This window comes from Lithobates pipiens, unplaced genomic scaffold (assembly GCF_037356315.1).
Source record: "Lithobates pipiens isolate NorthernLeopardFrog02 unplaced genomic scaffold, aLitPip1_a1.2 Scaffold_3, whole genome shotgun sequence".
Lineage (NCBI taxonomy): Eukaryota > Metazoa > Chordata > Amphibia > Anura > Ranidae > Lithobates > Lithobates pipiens.
The window spans coordinates 4,949,840-4,967,740 of record NW_027507790.1 but is presented as its reverse complement, the minus strand read 5'-3'; the positions used below and the strand labels follow the sequence as shown (position 1 = coordinate 4,967,740).

Here is a 17,901-nt window from a genome sequence, read left to right as displayed (position 1 = left end):
CTGGCTCCTGAAAAGATGAATATCTCAGTTGTGGCAGCAGCCGCTGCCACTACCAAGATATCCATCTTCAAAGTGCCAATGTATATGTACAGGAGCCAGTCGGCAGTTAAATGCATACCAATATTCTGTTTACTTTGTTAGGCTAAGCAATGGCATGCCACGCCAAGCTGCTGCTGCCATCATTTGTCCATCCTTGATTCCCCCAGTGGTTCTCCCAAATGCATTATTTTATCTCATTTGTCAAGTAGTTGCCCACCCCATTAGTTTGTTCAGATCTACTTGCAAAGTTTCCTCATGCTGTGGAGAAGTTATTGCCCTGCTTAGCTTAGTATCGTCTGCAAATACAGAGATAGAAGTTTTCACCCCATCCTCCAGGTGGTTTATGAATAAATTAAATAGGATTGGTCCCAGTAACCCTGAGGGAACCCACTTTACACCCCTGACTATTCCAAGTACTCCCCATTTATCACTACCCTTTGAACTCGCTTTTGTAGCCAGTTTTCAATCCATGTGCTCACTCTATGGTCCATGCCAACGGACCTTGCTTTGTACAGTAAACGTTTATGGGGAACAGTATCGAATGCTTTTGCAAAATCCCGATACACCATGCCTATGGGCATTTTATCTAGATGGCAGCTCATCTCCTCATAGAAGGTTAAGATGTTGGTTTGGCAAGAACGATTCTTCATGAATCCATGCCGATTACTGCTAATACCGGTTTTATTACTAAAATCTTGTATATAGTCCCTTATCATACCCTCCAAGAGCTTGCATACTTATTGACATTAGGCTAACTGGTCCAATTCCCAGGGATTTGTTTTGGCCTTTTTAAATAGTGGTGCTACCCTGGTACCATTCCAGTCAGTAAAAATTAGGAACAATGGTCTGGCGATTACTTGACCGAGTTCCCAAAGGACTCTCGGGTGCAAGCCATCTGGTCCCGGTGACTTATCAATGTTAAAATTTCCCAAGTCTAATGCTATCCTCTGTTAGCCATGAGGGTGTGCTTCCTGTGATCATGGAAGATAAACACTGCAGTTTTGATCCCTCCACCCCCCCCCCCCACCCTCGATTCCCTTGTGAAGACTGAGAAGAATAAATTCAATACCTTCGCCATCTCACCAGCCTTTGACCAATATGGTCTGTCCTCCCTCTCTTACTGTTTACATACTTAAAGAATTTCTTTGGATTTTTTTTTGCTCTCCTCCGCTATGAGTCTTTTGTGTTCCATCTTAGCAGCTCTAATTAAAGCACCCTTAAATTTCTTGTTGCATTCTTTGTAAAGTCTGAATGCTGATGATGATCCCTCAGCCTTGTATTTTTTGAAGGTCTTCTTTGCTTTTATATGCATTTTTACATTAGGAGTCAAGCCATCCAGGACTTCTGTTCACTCTTAAATGTATTTCCCAATGGGATGCACTGGCTAATGCCCATATAGCAAACCCATCTCTCCTCCGTGTCATTTGTTCCTAAGATTTTATCCCAATTTATATCTTCTTGCAAGGTTCGTAGTTTAGGGAAGTTGGCCCTTTAGAAATTCAATGTACCCGCTACACCGGCCAGGTTTGTTGGAAAGAGGCCCTTGTCCTCATCAACATGAAGACAAGGTACTTTGGGGTGGGGGGCGCCTCCGTGTTGAGGGCATGCAGCCTGGAATGGTGGTTTGGGGGGGGGGGGGGGTTGTTTTATTCTGGTGGCATACAGAGCCAAAAATAAAATAAAAAATAAAATAAATAAAAAAATGGTATGAAAATTGTGCCAGTGTCCAAATATATACAACACACACACACACACACACACACACACACACACACACACACACGCAGTTTTGGCCGAGTGAATCCCAAATTTGCAGGTTCAAAATTTTCATTTCGGAGGATCGCTAGTAAACAAGACTGTGTATACAAGCTCCAGAGTCCTTGTGCTTGTCTTTTTCTCTGACAAGTGCCTACAGGTCTGGCAAAGTGCGTGTACGTTACCAGGAGGTTAAATTTATTAATTGGTGATGTCACTAGTTCAATTTAAGGGCTCATTCAGAAGGGTGATGGCCATCACTGCCATCTTGCTACACCCCACACTCATTCACACTAAGGCCACGTACAAACGGGCGGATTGTCTGCCCAACTTATTCGTTTCAGCGGACAATCCGCTCGTGTGTGGGCTTCAAGGGGTTGTAAAGGTAAATTTTTTATTTTCTACATAGGTTCCTTTAAGCTAGTGCATTGTTGGTTCACTTATCTTTTCCTTCGATTTCCCTTCTAAATGTTTTTTTTTCTTTGTTTTCTTTGTCTGAATTTCTCACTTCCTGTTCCTCCTCAGTAAGCTGTTCAGTAAGCTGTTCTGGCTGACTAACCACCAGCTCGGATGATGGTGAGAAGTTTACTGAGGAGAAACAGGAAGTGAGATATTCAGACAAAGCAAAAAAACATTTAGAAGGGAAATCAAAGGAAAAGGTAAGTGAACCAACAATGCACTAGCTTAAAGGGACCTATGTAGAAAATAAAAAAATTACCTTTACAACCCCTTTCAGCGGACTTTTTCAGCGGACAGTCTGACGGACTAAGTCTTTCGGAAATTTCCGTAATTTTGTCCGTCCAAACTTGGTTTCAGCGGACAGTCCGCTCGTGTGTAGGCAAGTTGGACGGACTAAGTATGGCGCATGCTCAGAAAGGATTTACACGCCGAAGGTTGCATTGCAGTGTATTGGACGTCGTATTTCTAGTCCCGTCGTACGTGCTGTACACGTCATCGCGCAAGCTTTCAGCGGACTGTCTGTTCATCGTGTGTGGTCAAGTCCGTTCATTCAAAAGTTGAACGGACTGTCTGCCGGATTGTCTGACGAACTTAGTTGGGCAGACAATCCGCCCGTGTGTACGCGGCCTAAGAAGGGGGAAGTGGACATGTTGTTACACCCACCGGAGTTTTGCATTTTACCTGTATTTATAAAAGTGCATTTATATAGTGAAATACTGTACTTAGAACTCTGACTGGTTAGATGTTGAATTTTAAAAGCAGCGAACTTGTGTCAGATTGGTAAACCTGCGAGATGATCAGGGATGCTGCTGCTTTTAAAATTCAACATCTAACTAGTCAGACAGAGCTCTAAGTACTGTTTTTCACTATATAAACTCACTTTACTGTTATAAATGTGTGTAAAATGCAAAACTCCGGTGGGTATAACATGTCCACTTCCCCCCCCCCCCCCCCCCCCCCTTTCTTAGTATATCCTTAGTGTGGACAAGTGTGGGGTGTAGTAAGATGACAGCAACGGAACGTCACTGCCGTAGCCAACTGCAATGGGTCGCCGAATATGTCATTACACCAGCAACACGGAGCACCACTTCCATTACCAAATGTTATAGGGTCGGTCACCGAGTCCTGCGCTCTATGCTTGAAGACTCACACTCCGCTCGCTGACTTCCTGTGTCTCCCATCACAGGTATTGGCTAAGGCACAAGTACTCGCACAAATGCTCGGTATCGGGACAACCCTACTTTAATGACAATGTGCTGAATAGGAGCTTATTTAGAAGGTAGGATCATGCATCACATTTTTGCCCCATAGAATTATTATAGATGCACCTGAAAACTGCACTTAACATGTATTTTTGTGCATTTCTTCAGGAGCACCTGACGAATAGAAACTCACGTACTTTTTATGTTCAATAATTTTTATTGATAAAGAAATGCAGAGTAATACAAAGTATGCGATTAGCACATCTGTTTTTTCAAATACAACGAAAATTAAAAAAAAATACAAAGTTATAAAGGGGAAAAGAACAGTATATAGACTGCTGTAGCGGTAATAATCCAAAATATAATGAATAGGTGGGGTAGCACCCTGTTCCAGGTACCCCAAATGGGAACACACTGTACACAGGATCAAGGTGCTAACCCTGTCGGCAGGGAGGGAGTGGTAGCCGAGGAGAATAAGGCCGCGTACACACGGGCGGACTGTTCGCCCAACTTTGTCCGCTGAACAGTGTTTGGGCGGACAGTCCGCTCGTGTGTGGGCTTTCAGCGGACAGTTTGACGAACAAGGTTTTTCGGAATTTCCGAAAAACTGTCCGCTGAAACCTTGTTTCAGCGAACAGTCCGCTCGTGTGTAGGCTTGTTCGTCAAACTAAGTTCCGCGCATGCTCAGAAAGGATTTACACGCCGAAAGTTATAATGCAGTGTATAGGACGTCGTATTTTTCGTCCCGTCGTACGTGCCGTTCACGTCATCGCGCACGGTTTCAGCAAACTGTTCGTCCGTCGTGTGTGGCCATGTCCGTCCATGCTAAGTTTGAGCGGACTGTTTGCCGAAACTGTTTGACGGACAAAGTTGGGCGAACAGTCCCCGCGTGTGTACGCGGCCTAAGATTAACACCATATTCTCTCCCTGTGATAGCAGAATGATCTAGTGATTCATAGCCTAGAGCTAGAAAATGGCAATAACAAAGCCAGTGTAAGGTTGGCAACATGAAACAAACAAAAAAAATAGAACCACTGAGGGCAAATAGGTGGTAGTAGTCAGTAGAAAACTCACATACTTTTTCAAGTGATAGGCGCCTAAGTGTTCAGGTGTGTGAACAACCACCACTTAAAAAACAAAAAGATTTTAAAATATTGAGAGTCTTGTAGCTACAAAATGCTCAGATGTGAATAGGACCTTAAGGCTGGGTATACACTTTTACGAATTGGATGCAGATTCCTGCATCCAATTCACAATAGCAGGAGATTCAGACCGGCTCTCTATGGAACCGGTTCACATATCTCCACTGCGGCTCTGATGTGAATTTGCACAGGAGCCATGTGCGTCTTTTGGTCCATTTCAGGTCTGAATTCAGCCAAACATTCGGGCTGAAATCAGACCTGAAACAGTGAACGAGGACACACCTGACCCCTGCTGTAAGCCGTAAGCGAAGATAGTGTGAACTAGTCATTAAAAATCATGCATATGCATACTTGGTTAAACTTAACTTTGATTTCACAATGGAGCGCTTAGTAAAGCAAAAAGGAAATAAAACATTGCATGCCTCAGGAATGTGCACACAAAGTAGTTTGATGTCTGTATTAAGAATGATTCATTTATTATGACCTCTTAGGAGGAGATTACTAGAAAACAAGATACTCAAGCAGATAATGATGAACACCTCCTAATCTTCCACTCACACCTAGTACAACAAAACAATTACGGCTTTCAGTGAAACTCGCCTACAAACACCCCCCCCCCCAAGAACAACTCTGCAATTTGTTTAATAACAGCAAAATTAGAGCTCAAATGGAAAGAAAATGTTTGCAATAAAGGAAAAATGATGGAGAAGCACATTTTGCAAACATCTGCTAAGCTTGAAAGCATTCTTCCTGTGATGTTTGACAGATTTCATCATGTAGGGCCAAAAATATCTCTTGTGGATTCAGGGCCAAATTTGGAGCTCCAGTTAACCAAATCTGAAGTCAGGAACAATGGAACCTAAAGCCAATCTCCAGGCAAAAAATGAAGTTTAAGTAGCACAACGTGCATTAAAATTGTGTCAAAGTCACTGTTTCCGCCGAGTTAAAGGGGTTGTAAAGGTAAAAAAAAATAAAAAAAAAAAAAATTCTCACCTTAATGCATTAAGGTGAAACATCAGACAGTGTCGCGCCCCCCACCCCCCGTTTTACTTACCTGAGCCCTCGAAAGTCCCGTGCTCGCCTCAGATATCCTCTTTGCCGCTCAGTCTGGCCGCCGATTGGCTGGAGTGGATGGTTTGAAAGCAGCGCAGCCATTGGCTCACACTGCCATCAACCACATCCAATGACGCGGCGCGTCGGGGGGGGGGGGGGGGGACCCAGTGATACAGTGAGTGGCTATAGCCGCCGGCTGTATCATGGGAGCGTGCCCGCAAATACTGCTCACCATGCAAGGGAGCTCCCATGAACGTGAGAAGTACTTGTGGGGGGAAGCCGAGACGGCCGTCGGGGGACTTCAGAAGACCAGGTTCGGGGCCACTCTGGCAAAATGAGCTGAACAGTGGAAGAACATTTCTTTTTTTAAATAACAAACAAATATATTCCCTTTACAACCACTTTAAAGATTATTTCTTGCCCTGGGGACCACGTATTTTTCCCTGCTCATTATCTTCTTGGGCACTCATCGCCTCCATACTCCACAAATTTTCCTATCTTTGGAGATTGTGAGGAGACCTAGCCACTGCAAGTATCACCTCCCCCAATAGAAGGGGTTCACATCATGCAGGCAAGTGATGTGGGCACTAAGGACTCCAGAAAGTAATCAGATGAGAAGGATCAGGTTACGGCTTCAGGTCGTAAAATGGGCATATAGTTAGGGTTTTTTTTTTCCCAGTTGGGCTTTATGCCATGTACACACGACCGGACCTTCCGGCAGACTAGGTCCGACAGTCTTCCCAAATGAATGGACTTCGCCACACACAATCACACCAAAGTCAGACGTATTCGAACGTGATGATGTATGACCGGACTAGAAGAAAGAAGTTTATAGTCAGTAGCCAATAGCTGCCCTAGCGTCGGTTTTGTCCGTCGGACTAGCATACAGACGAGCAGATTTCTCCATAGGAACTGGGTCCGGCATGTGTAAAACATGTTCTATTTCTAAAGTCAATCAGATTTTTGCACAGCAAAAGGACCTATGGAGCCCACACGTGATCGAATTGTCTGACTGATTTGTTCAGTTGGACCTTTTGTCGAAAAGTCTGGGTGTGTGTACGTGGCATTAGGCCTCATGTACACTGGACATTCTTAAAAAAAAAAGAAAAAAAGAAAAAAGGCAGTAGCCGTAGAATGAGTTTCAGCGTTTTTTTAAGCTAAATTATATTCCCATAAAAGCTTATGGCTCAATAAATAGCTACTTTTTCAGCGTTTTAGCTTTTTTCAGAGTTAGAGCTGTTTTACAGCTGAAAAACTCCCACTAGTTCTGCGGGTGTATGAACACATAGGCTAACATACTTGGTAGTTTACTGGCTGCAGAAAAAAATAAAAAATAAAATTAGGGCTGTCTGAAGCCAAAAACAGCAGCTGTAAAAACCTCTAGTGTGCATGAGGCCGTGAAGTGGTCAAGGAAAAATAAAATACATTTAGTACATCTGAGGAATACATGCACAGTCTCCCATGTTTTATCTCTTTATACACTCTGAAAGTCCAGAAAAATAACGGCTCTGAGCTCTGGTTTAGGAAAAAAATATTCAACTAATATCCTTAAAGTGGAAGTAAACTTCCATTACCAACTTTTGCCAAGTGTAAATTTAGTCAACGGAAACGCTTGTCAAAGATTTAGTCTGCGGCATTTTTACAGTGACAAAAACTAAATGAAAAGTACAGCACATTTTGGTTCACTGACGAAAATCAGATCCGTTTTTGTTAACGAATGAAAACTGGACAAAAATGTGAGGCTGAGACGTTTACCCTCATGAACCAACTTCCGGATTTCACGAAGCGCCACCTGCTTCCTACACTAATTATTTATCTGTTGGGCTTTGTATGCTTGGGTGTTAGCTGCTTATTTTTGTTTCAATTTACTTTATATTAGCGCAGTGCTTTGCCCCACGATTAATAATAAAACAACATGATGATATTAGTTTAATATTATATTTACTCCAGGCAGTATAAAAATGAGCTTGGAACTTCTAGGACAACTTGAAGACGAAGACGAAGACGAAGACCAAAATTTTCTGCCAATATCACTGCTTTTACCTATAAGTAAGCCTTATTGTAGGTAGTGTAAATATCTCCTAAACTGGTACTATTTGGGAAATATTTACTGCACATGCAGCCAGTGACATCCCTGGCGCATCCACTGCGACGTTACAGCCACTTGTGCTGTTCCTTTAGAGCCCAGTGCCGTGAATGGGAGCTCCCACGCGCATGCATGTGACGTCATTGCGGCTGCGGTCAGTCGCAGAGCAGGAGTCCGCAAACCCAGAAGCAAAACAGGTGAAGATGGGAGTGTCTGCAGCGCCAACATCTCAGTGTCAGAAAAGATTTGTTTTAAAAGCCAAGTTTAACAATGTTGATAGTGATGTGCTATTATGCGATGCAGAGAACCTTGCAGAGAAAAAAAAAAAAAAAAATTATATACAGTCCGGTCCATAAATATTGGGCTAGCGACACAATTCTAATCTTTTTGTCTCTATACCCCACCAAAATGGATTTGAAACAAACAAGATGTGCAGACTCCCAACTTTAATTTGAGGGTATTTACATCCAAATCAGGTGAACGGTGTAGGAATTACAACAGTTTGTATATGTGCCTCCTACTTTTTAATGGGACCAAAAGTAATGTGACAATTGGCTGCTCAGCTGTTCCATGGCCAGGTGTGCGTTATTCCCTCATTATCCCATTTACAAGGAGCAGATAAAAGGTCCAGAGATCATCTCAAGTGTGCCATTTGCATTTGGAATATGTTGCTGTCAACTCGAAGGAGGAAGAGGAAGAGGAAGAGGAAGAGGAAGAGGAAGAGGAAGAGGAAGAGGAAGAGGAAGAGGAAGAGGAAGAGGAAGAGGAAGAGGAAGAGGAAGAGGAAGAGGAAGAGGAAGAGGAAGAGGAAGAGGAAGAGGAAGAGGAAGAGGAAGAATGCACCGGTGAGCTCAGCAACACCAAAAGACCCAGAAGACCATGCAAAACAACTGTGGTAGATGGAAGAATACACCCTTCACAACAGTTGGCCAGATCAACACTCTCCAGGAGGTAGGTGTATGTGTGTAGAATAGGTTTTCCCCTTTTACGGCTATTAACCTTTTTAGATTAAGAAGTGGGAGGATTGAAGTGCTCATGGGGGATGTTACAAGGAGGGGGGGGGACAGATGCAGCAGTGCACCAATACTGCACCCAACTAGATGAGTATACAATTTTTTAAAGAATTCTAAGCTTCTCTTTTAAATGTGCCAGGAAAATACTAAAGCTCCTAACTTTTTTTCTTTTGCTCTGAATTCCTCAGCATGTGGTTTTAGAACTGCCTAATTGACTACAAAGAACACAGACCTCATGTCCATAACTCCTTCTTGCAGATTTTAGCCTAAAACAAGTGATTTTTGCATTTATTGAACAGATAAAAATGCTTCCAATGGTATATTTAGCCAATAGAAAATGCTCATCCTTACTTATACTTTAAAGGCATACTGTAATTCACCTTTACCAAAAAACTGCCAAGGCATGTAAGAGGGAGGGGGAGGGGTATAGGATTTTTGTACTCACCGTAAAATCCCTTTCTCTGAAGTTCACAGCTCCATTAAATATTGACCATAGGGTTATCACGCCACCTTCAGGAGAGGACTAGGCAGAACATGTAAATACAACAGGACTGTACAGTTCCACCCAGGGGGTGGTCCCTCTGGCTATAACCCCTCAGCCTGCTTCCTGCAGCTCAGTACGTCAACAAGCAATATAAATGTAAAATAATAGGAGGGGTGGGTACTATGTCCATCAATGAACTTCAGAGAAAAGGTTTTTACGGCGAGTACAAAAATCAATTTTCTCTTGCGTTCATTGAGGGACACAGCTCCATTAAATCTTGACCATAGGAATGTCCCCAAGCAGTGTCAGAACGAGGGGTGGAAAACAGCAAACTTAAAGTCAACCACAGCCAGAGGCACTGCTCAACGGAGGAGTTGCCATCTGAAACGCATCAGACTTGCAGCTAACGTATGCATCAGAATGCGTTTACAACGGAAAAAAAAAAAAAAAATTAACCCCCCCCACACACGCTAAAATAAAAATAGTGTAAATTGCAACGATTACACGGCCGCCTGCAAAACTTTGCGGCCAAAGCAAGATGCACTCACATCAACTTTGTAGAACTTTGTGAACGGGTGACCAAGTCGCCACCTTACACACGTGGTAGACAGACGCTTGACGTCCGAAAGCCCAGGAGGTCCCAATTGCCCTGGTGGAATGGGCCGTGACAGGCAAGGGGGGCACCTGCCCCTTCAAGGCGTAAGCCTGGACCACAATCTGTCTGATCCACCGTGAAATGGTAATCAACGAGACCGCAAGCCCTTTTTTTGGACCAGTCACCAAAACGAACAGTTTCTGACTTCCAGAAGGGAGCCGTGGCAGACAGACATAACCTTAGGGCCGGACCACCTCATTAGGATGTGTCAGCTTAGGACACAGGGATGGTAAACACAATGTTCTCATTGAGATAGAAAGCTGAAACGACCTTCGGAAGAAAAGGAAGCTTGCGGACCCAACACCACCTTATCCTTGTGGAAGACCAGATAGGGTGACGAGGCTGCCAACTCAGAAACCCTCCTGGCAGATGTAATAGCCACTAGAAAGGCTACTTTCTGAGAAAGGCGTCAACAAGGGAATTTCCCTGATGTTCTCAAACGGTGGTTTCTGAAGCGCCGATAGCACCAGGTTCAGATCCCATGGAGGTATGTGTGGTCGAACCGGAGGGACTACATGCCGAACCCCACTCCAGCCAAAAGAGCTGACGTCTGTTACCACCAGAGTTGTTGGTCTGAACCACAACAAACCCCTATCCAGATTGTGATTGGCTCGCCACCACCATAGTGTCCTTTAGTCGATGTAGGCATAGGCTGACCCAAACCCTGCTGGCTGCCATACCCTGAAAGCAAATAAGAAAAAGTCAGAAACACCCATGAGTGCCTGCCCCGACCCTCACCACCACTGTACTTAGATCAGAGGGAGAAAAGTGCCCAGCCCTTCACCTGTGGTTCCCCACCCAGGGAAGGACTTTGGTCACAAGGACCCTACCCCCTCCCAGAGTAAGCCATGGTCTGCCCTCACCATGCTTACCCGAGAGGTGGCGGTGCCAGAAGACACGGAGTCGACCGCCTGGGATGCTGCAGTACCCTCCATGGCTCCTCTGTTTGTCACAGCCTCTACTGGATCTACACTGGCTCCGAATGCCCAAAAAGCCCCCACCGCACCCAGAGACCAGAACCTTGTCTCAGTGCCCCCCGATGATACGGCTCCACAAGAAGCCGCGTCTCTTCCGCTCGGAGTGCAGAAACCCCTCTGACGCAAGCACATCCTCCCCTACACCCAGAAGAGCTAGGTAATATGCACCCCGGCGATGGATGCCATCTGCCCATGGAACAGAGCCATGGGAGGACAGAGGGTAGGTAACTTGTGTGGGGCGAAATGGAGGCAGGGTCCTGCTGTAATCTACAGGCGTCCAACTCTCCCCAAGTTTTAAGGCAGCAGTGGGCAAGCAGCCCTCTCTTCCCTGCCAGACAGAGGGGCACTTGGGCAGAGGAGTAGGTATGCCAGAGGCTCATCCAGGACAGTCCTGGCACATAGAGCTCCCTAGGTTCCTCACATGCTTCCTTCCCATCCAGCAGGAAACAAAAACTGTAGGGGAAGGCCTGGAGGACCTCCTTTTAACCATTTGGGTGAATGGAGGAGCCCTATATCTCAGAGGCTGTCCTGGAAGACAATAAGAGAAAAGAAGATTCCTTCAGCATCTAAGAATATCCAAAAGACTGCTGAACTTAAAGCGGGAGTCCGCCGGGACTCCGTGTTTTTTTTTTTTTTTTTAAAGCCAGCAGCTACAAATACTGCAGCTGCTGACTTTTAAAATAGTGACACTTACCTGTCCAGCGCGCCCGCGATGTCGGCACCCGAAGCCGATCTCTCGATCATCTCTCCGGTGCTGCCACCGCCATCTTGGCCATGGGAATCAGGAAGTGGAGCCTTTCGGCTTCATTTCCTGGTTCCCTACTGCGCATGCGCGAGTCGCGCTGCGCAATAAGGATGGACCCGCTGCCTCTGGGATCTGTGTGTTTCCCAGCAGGCAACGGGGGACTTTCGGAAAGGGGTGTAATCTACGCCCCTTTCCGCAGAGAGCTATCCCGGAAGTGGGTGCAGATACCTGTACTGTACAGGTACCTGCACCCCCCTCCCCCCTGAAAGGTGCCAATTGTGGCGCCGGAGGGGGGAGGGTTCCGATGAGCGGAAGGTCCACTTTAGGGTGGACCTCCGCTTTAATAAACTTGAATATACAAGTTACTTGTCCAAAAAGAGGGAGCCTGGGAAAGCTGAGGATCTTGCTGGAGTACCCCGCAAGAAGATGCTCCAGCATCATGTACCTAGATTTGGGATCCTCAGCTTTGCTAGAAACCAGTTTAAGGCTGGGTTCACATTGCAGCGATGCAGGAACGCCGCGAATCCGCTGCGGGTTACCGCATCACATACCTCCCGGCGGCAGTTCACACTGCCCTATGCGAACTGCTGGGAGTGTCAGTGAAACGTTAATGACACCCCCAGATCAGTTCGCATATCGCAGTTCGATCTGCAAACTCGGACAGGAATTGGATCGCATGGTGTGAACACCCATGCGATCCGATTCTGCTGCGGACCAAAAAAAGGGTCCTGTGCGAGTTTGGGCCGGGTGCGATGCGAATTCAGCCATACTATCTGTATGGCTGAACTCGCATCGCACAGAGATCGGATGTGATTTGCACTGCGGTGCGAATCACATCTGGTTCTCGTCACCGCTGCAATGTGAACCCAGCCTTAAAGTATTAGCAATGTCACTCGTGCCTAGGCAAGTGCACCAAAAACTTGGAGAAATTAAAAAAGAAAAAAAGAAAAAAAAAAAAAAAAAAAAAAACACACACACTTTTACATTTCAATGCTTTACTTTTATTGCTTACACTTTTTTTTTTTTTTTTTTTTTTTTTTTATTACAGGGTTGGGTGCTGCGAGGTCCACTTTAAGGCAATTTAGGTTTAATTACCTGAACATCCCTTAAAGTAAACTAAAATTACATTTGACTTTTTATGGCAGAGAGGTTTCTGGCATAAAAGCTCCTTCAATCCTGCTAGCAGTAGTTTTCTAATTGTACAATGACCATCTTAGTAGGTCATTGCAAGCATTCAGGTCACATGTGACTGGCCAGCAAAGAAGACCATGAACTCTAGATGCAGAACAGAACCAAGATAAGTTGGCAGTGTTGGCAACTGAGTGCCAAGGGGTGGTTGGGGGTCTTTATAGGCCTGGAGGATCACACACCAAAAGGCAAGGTTCAGATAATTTGCAAATATGCTGTGCATATCTGCAAAATATAGCTAGAGCTCTGGGGGGTCCAGAATAAAGAACATTTTGATTGAAAAGGAAATGCTAGGCTATGTTAGAATGGAACACAAAATCCATTGTTGCAGGGTATCCTCAAAAATACCTACAGAAAGGAACCTCTAGGTTACAGAAACGTTACAGGGGGTCCCACAATGCAGGGCACCATAAAAAAGTTGTTGTAACCATGTGGATCAACAGAATTGAAGGGAATTTACCAAGACTGGAGTAGCAGTGAATGGCAACCAGTTTCTAGCTTTCATTTACAAAGTTTAACTGAACAAGCTAAAGATAGAAGCCGATTGCTTACTATCCACAGCTGTTCCAGATGCTGTCTACTCCAGTTTTAGTAGATCTCCACCATTGAGGCTTCTACAGCTAGGTAGAGCAGCTGGCGCTTGACAGGGGGCCTCACCTGTCAGAACAGCAAAGCAGGGGAGATCATTGTACTAACATTGGATTGTTAGTACAGCAGCACCGACCTGAGCCATCAGGTTTTTTTTGTTCAACCCCAAAAAAAGAAAAAAAAAGAAAAAAATCGTAGTGTACGAGGCTTTAGACAATACATGAAAACTCATCTCTTCTGAGGAGGCCTATCCTGCCCCACCTAACTGTACATTTATTGTCTACAGCCCATCCATCACAGTTATTACCTTTTGTATCTCTTGACCCTCCCTCTTAGATTGCAAGCTCTGAATGAGCAGGGCATTCCTCTTGTATTGTAATTGTAATGTTTGCCATTATGTAGTAAAGTATTGCACAAACTGTTGGCGCTATATACTGTATAATTATAGGTCATGTTTTATATTGACCACCACTGCGCTGTGACTAATGCACCACAAGTTGTAGACCTAATCATCTGCAACAAAGGATCACGGAGACCCAGAACCTATTTTCAGGGGGTTCCTTTGTCATGAAAAGGTTGAAAAAGGATGCCCTAGAGCAGCCTGTCTCAACCTTTTCAACACAGAGGAACCCTTGAAATAGTTCTCCGGTCTCGAGGAACCCCAGCTAAAAATTAGAAATCTACAACTCATGATACATTAGTGTGATGGTTAGTGGGAAGAATGGTCCTTACACTTGTGATCATTGGGAAGGAATTACCTCCTTACAGATAGCTAAAAAGATCAATGGTGTCAGTGGGAACTTATCTGAGAGGCAGAAATTACCCAATGCTGAAGGAACCCCAAGCAACCCCTGGAGGAACCCTGGTTGAGAATCTCTGCCCTAGAGGCAATAGCTATACCCAGCCACAGAGGACTTCTTGTGTCCCCCAAGGAACACTGGTCACCAGCAGTGATATCTTAAAGATGTCAGGAGAGAAAAAAAAAAAAAGAGCTGCCAAATTTTAAGAAGAAAGTGCCAGGACTGTCAACCCTATCCTTGGTTCTCTACTTGGAGAGTCATTCTCATGGAAGAAGCAAGTTCTTGTGGTTTGTACAGGCACTTTCCTTTGAGACAATAAATGAAGCAAGAAAAAGTATGACAGACCAGAAAAGTGATTCAGCTCCCCTATTCCTATCCTGACCGATTCAAAATGATTTCAGTGCCTGCTGCTTGGTATTTGGCAATCTCCCATCAGCCTGATGATGGCCATACACGGCTCAATAAAATGACCGATTTCTTTTCTCTAATCGATCCCTCCCTATAGGAATTATTGAACTACAGCTGACAGCCCATTTGAGCGATTTCACACATACAGGGAAGTGGAATCAATAGTCACAAGATACAACCAAGTTACTGATCGCATCTGTTTGATACTATGCAAATCTCACAATCTGACTGACAGAAATACGATCAAAGCATCTCAGTGCTGGCGATCGATGCAACGACCTGGCTGATCAACTCCATCCGATCAAATTGGATCGAAAGGGAAGTCATTCCCATTTGATCATTTTCTTTGAAGCACACAATCCGAAAATAAAAATTGATTGTGGCCACTAAAAGGCTTCATGTACACTAGCAGCTCCTAAACTTGAGTTTTTGTTTTTTTAATACATTTTTTATTAAATGTTTACTAAAGGCAAATCCACTGTGCACTACAAGTGCACTTGGAAGTGTAGTTGCTGTATATCTGAAGGGAAGATGTAAATATTGGGGAAGCTCTGCTGATTTTATCATCCAATCATGTACAAGCAAAAATGCTGTTTTTTTATTTTCCTTGCATGTCCCCCTCAGATCTACAGTGACTGCACTTTTAGTGCAGAGTGGATTCGCCTTTAGGCCCCCTCACTGGGGCAGTGGGTGCGTTTGCGGTAAAGCTCCGCTATTTTTAGCGGTGCTAAATTTCAGGAAACTATTCAGCCGCTAGCAGGGTGCTTTTACCCCCCACTAGTGTTCAAGAAAGGGTTAAAACCACCACAAAGCACTGATGCAGCAGTAATATGCCGGTGGTATAGCCGCACTGCCCATTCATTTCAATGGGCAGGAGCGGAGTATACACCGCTTCAAAAGATGCTGCTTGCAGGAGTTTTTTTTTTTTTTTTTTTTTTTTTAACGTCCTCAGTGTTAAAGCAGCCTAAACCTCCCTCTCGAACGCAGAAGAATCGCTTTCAGGATAGGAACATTTTTACTGCCAGCCACGGTCAAATCGCTAATTGTTTTCCCGCAGTTGTGGTCAGGGTAGGCTAGTGTACATGTAGCCAAGATGCAATATACCACCAAAAAAAAAGAAGGAAGGGGTACAATCGGAAGACTCCCTGCTCTCTAGATCCCTGGTTGCCTCTCAACATAATCACGTCCAGGACTTGTCTTGAGTCTCTCCCATCCTATGGAACTCCCTGTCCAGATGTCTCCTACTCACTCTACATTTAGGGAACCCCTAAATACGGGTTTCTAAAAGCAAGCCTAGCCAACCTCCCAAGAACTTCTACTTTAGCTCAGCCCCATTTATTATCACTCGTAGGTGCTCACGAGCAGAACTCTCCTAATCCTCTTGTATTGTAACCATATTTCATAGGGGGTTTTTTTTGTGACACACTACACAAACCGGTGGTGCTATATAAAGCCTGAATAATATTATTATTATTATTAATAATAATATATACATACACACACACATATACAAAAAGTAATTCTCATGGTTTCTATAGCGACAATATTTTCTGTTTAGTATGATAACATTAGTGCTGAAACAACTAATCGATTATGAAATTAATTGATTACTATTTTCATAATCGATTAATCGGCCAGTAACAAAATGGGGTTAAAGTTAATGAGTCTGATATTTACTAGATATACTATTAGAGGGTCAATCTCTCCTTAAAAGTATATACAGTATATCTCCTCTAAATTGTATATACACTACATCTCTCTCCTCAAATAGTATATACACAGTATATCTCTTCTAATAGTACCGATATATACAGTGTCTCTCCTCTAAAATTATATATATATATATATATATATATATATATATATATATATACACACACACACACACACACACACACACACACACACACTATATCTGTCTGTTATTCTCAGAGTGGATTAGATATTTTGCTCCCTAACCATATAATTGGTTATTTATAATTTACCACTGAATAGAGATATTTAAGAATAAATTGCCTTTTTTTTAAACTTTACATATCTAAATTATACACCACTTTTTTTTTTTTTTTTTTTTAAGGTTATTAACTGATCGAAACAATAATTGGCCATCTAATCGATTATGAAAATAATCGTTAGTTGCAGCCCTAGATAATACAGATAAGGACAACAAACTCTTATCCTACACTTTAAAACAGTGATGGGCAGGAAAAAACCCAGGGAAGACCAATTCCAAGTATCAGTCAGGTAAAGGAGGAGAGCAGCCACAACAGGGGCAGAGAGGTATGTGTCATGCTGGGTGAGGAATGCTTGGATGAGCTATGTCAGGAGTGTACTCATTTCCTGATAACCTGTCACCCCAGGACTACACAGCACCCCCCAGGCTATGATCCTCAGACATCTAGAGGAAGACAGCCTGTCATCAGCTCCCACAAGGCTGATCCTTCACAGATAACACTGCGATCTCTTTATTACAGGCTACAAATGAAGAAAGAAGCTCCCACCAACTCCCTCCATAATGAATGGCTGCAGATCACCAGCAGCTCCCACTAGAAGCCCTCCTGATCCCTATCAGAACAAAGCAGACGGATTAGTAAAGGCGTGATAAAGTGGGAGCCAAGTCTGGAGCCGCCGCACAGCAGACAATGAGTACAGCCCTCCAATCAGGAGCTGTACATGAAGCAACACATGCTGTAGAAATGAGTAGGCAGCATGAACTTACCAGCTTGCGCAGTGATCCCTCGTCCATGGCGGTGAAGCGCTCCTCAGACATGTCTCTCTTCTTATAATCACTTCACTTCTTCTACACACTTCTCCACTTCCCACCGATCTACATCTGTTCTCTCCGGCACACGGCAACTTCAAATCACTACTTTGCCCGCCCCGTGTACGCCCCCTTTCCCCTCCCACTGATAAACCAGCCAACCACAAGAGGCCGTTGTGCTGTTCGCACCGCCCAGGTGTGTCGTGACTGGACGGATCGAATGTATAACACCCGCCCCCTTCGCAGGGCGCGCCGGGAGTTGTAGTGTGGTGTGGTGAAAGGTGAAGTGATTGCAGGTAGAACGATGCATTTCAAACTGAAACTGTCACTTCCAACGGACTGGAGAGAGGGAATCAATGTCTTCTCTGTGTGGCTCCGGGATGACCAGGCAGACAGGGTGACGTCATATTGTGCCATTCACACTTGTCTGCTCAGTGAAGGGTGTACACAGGAGAGCAAGTTCTGTTTTGGAGGTTTTTGTTTACTTTTTTTATACATGTGAGAAAAACTCCTCTGTGGTTTTACATTTATTCTGTTGCCACCTAA

At 44.2% G+C, this 17,901-nt stretch overlaps 1 protein-coding gene across 3 annotated transcripts in view; it reads right to left on the bottom strand.

Annotated features, from left to right (window-relative positions):
- Positions 1-17,464, bottom strand: part of SMTN (smoothelin) — a 220,693-nt gene extending 203,229 nt beyond the window's left edge. For all 3 annotated transcript variants that reach the window (XM_077461184.1, XM_077461185.1, XM_077461186.1), the window contains exon 1: positions 17,314-17,464. In XM_077461184.1, coding sequence (XP_077317310.1) covers positions 17,314-17,364 — 51 coding nt within the window. In that variant the 5' untranslated portion in view covers positions 17,365-17,464. The remainder of the gene's footprint in view (positions 1-17,313) is intronic.
- Between the last annotated feature and the right edge of the window lie 437 nt (positions 17,465-17,901).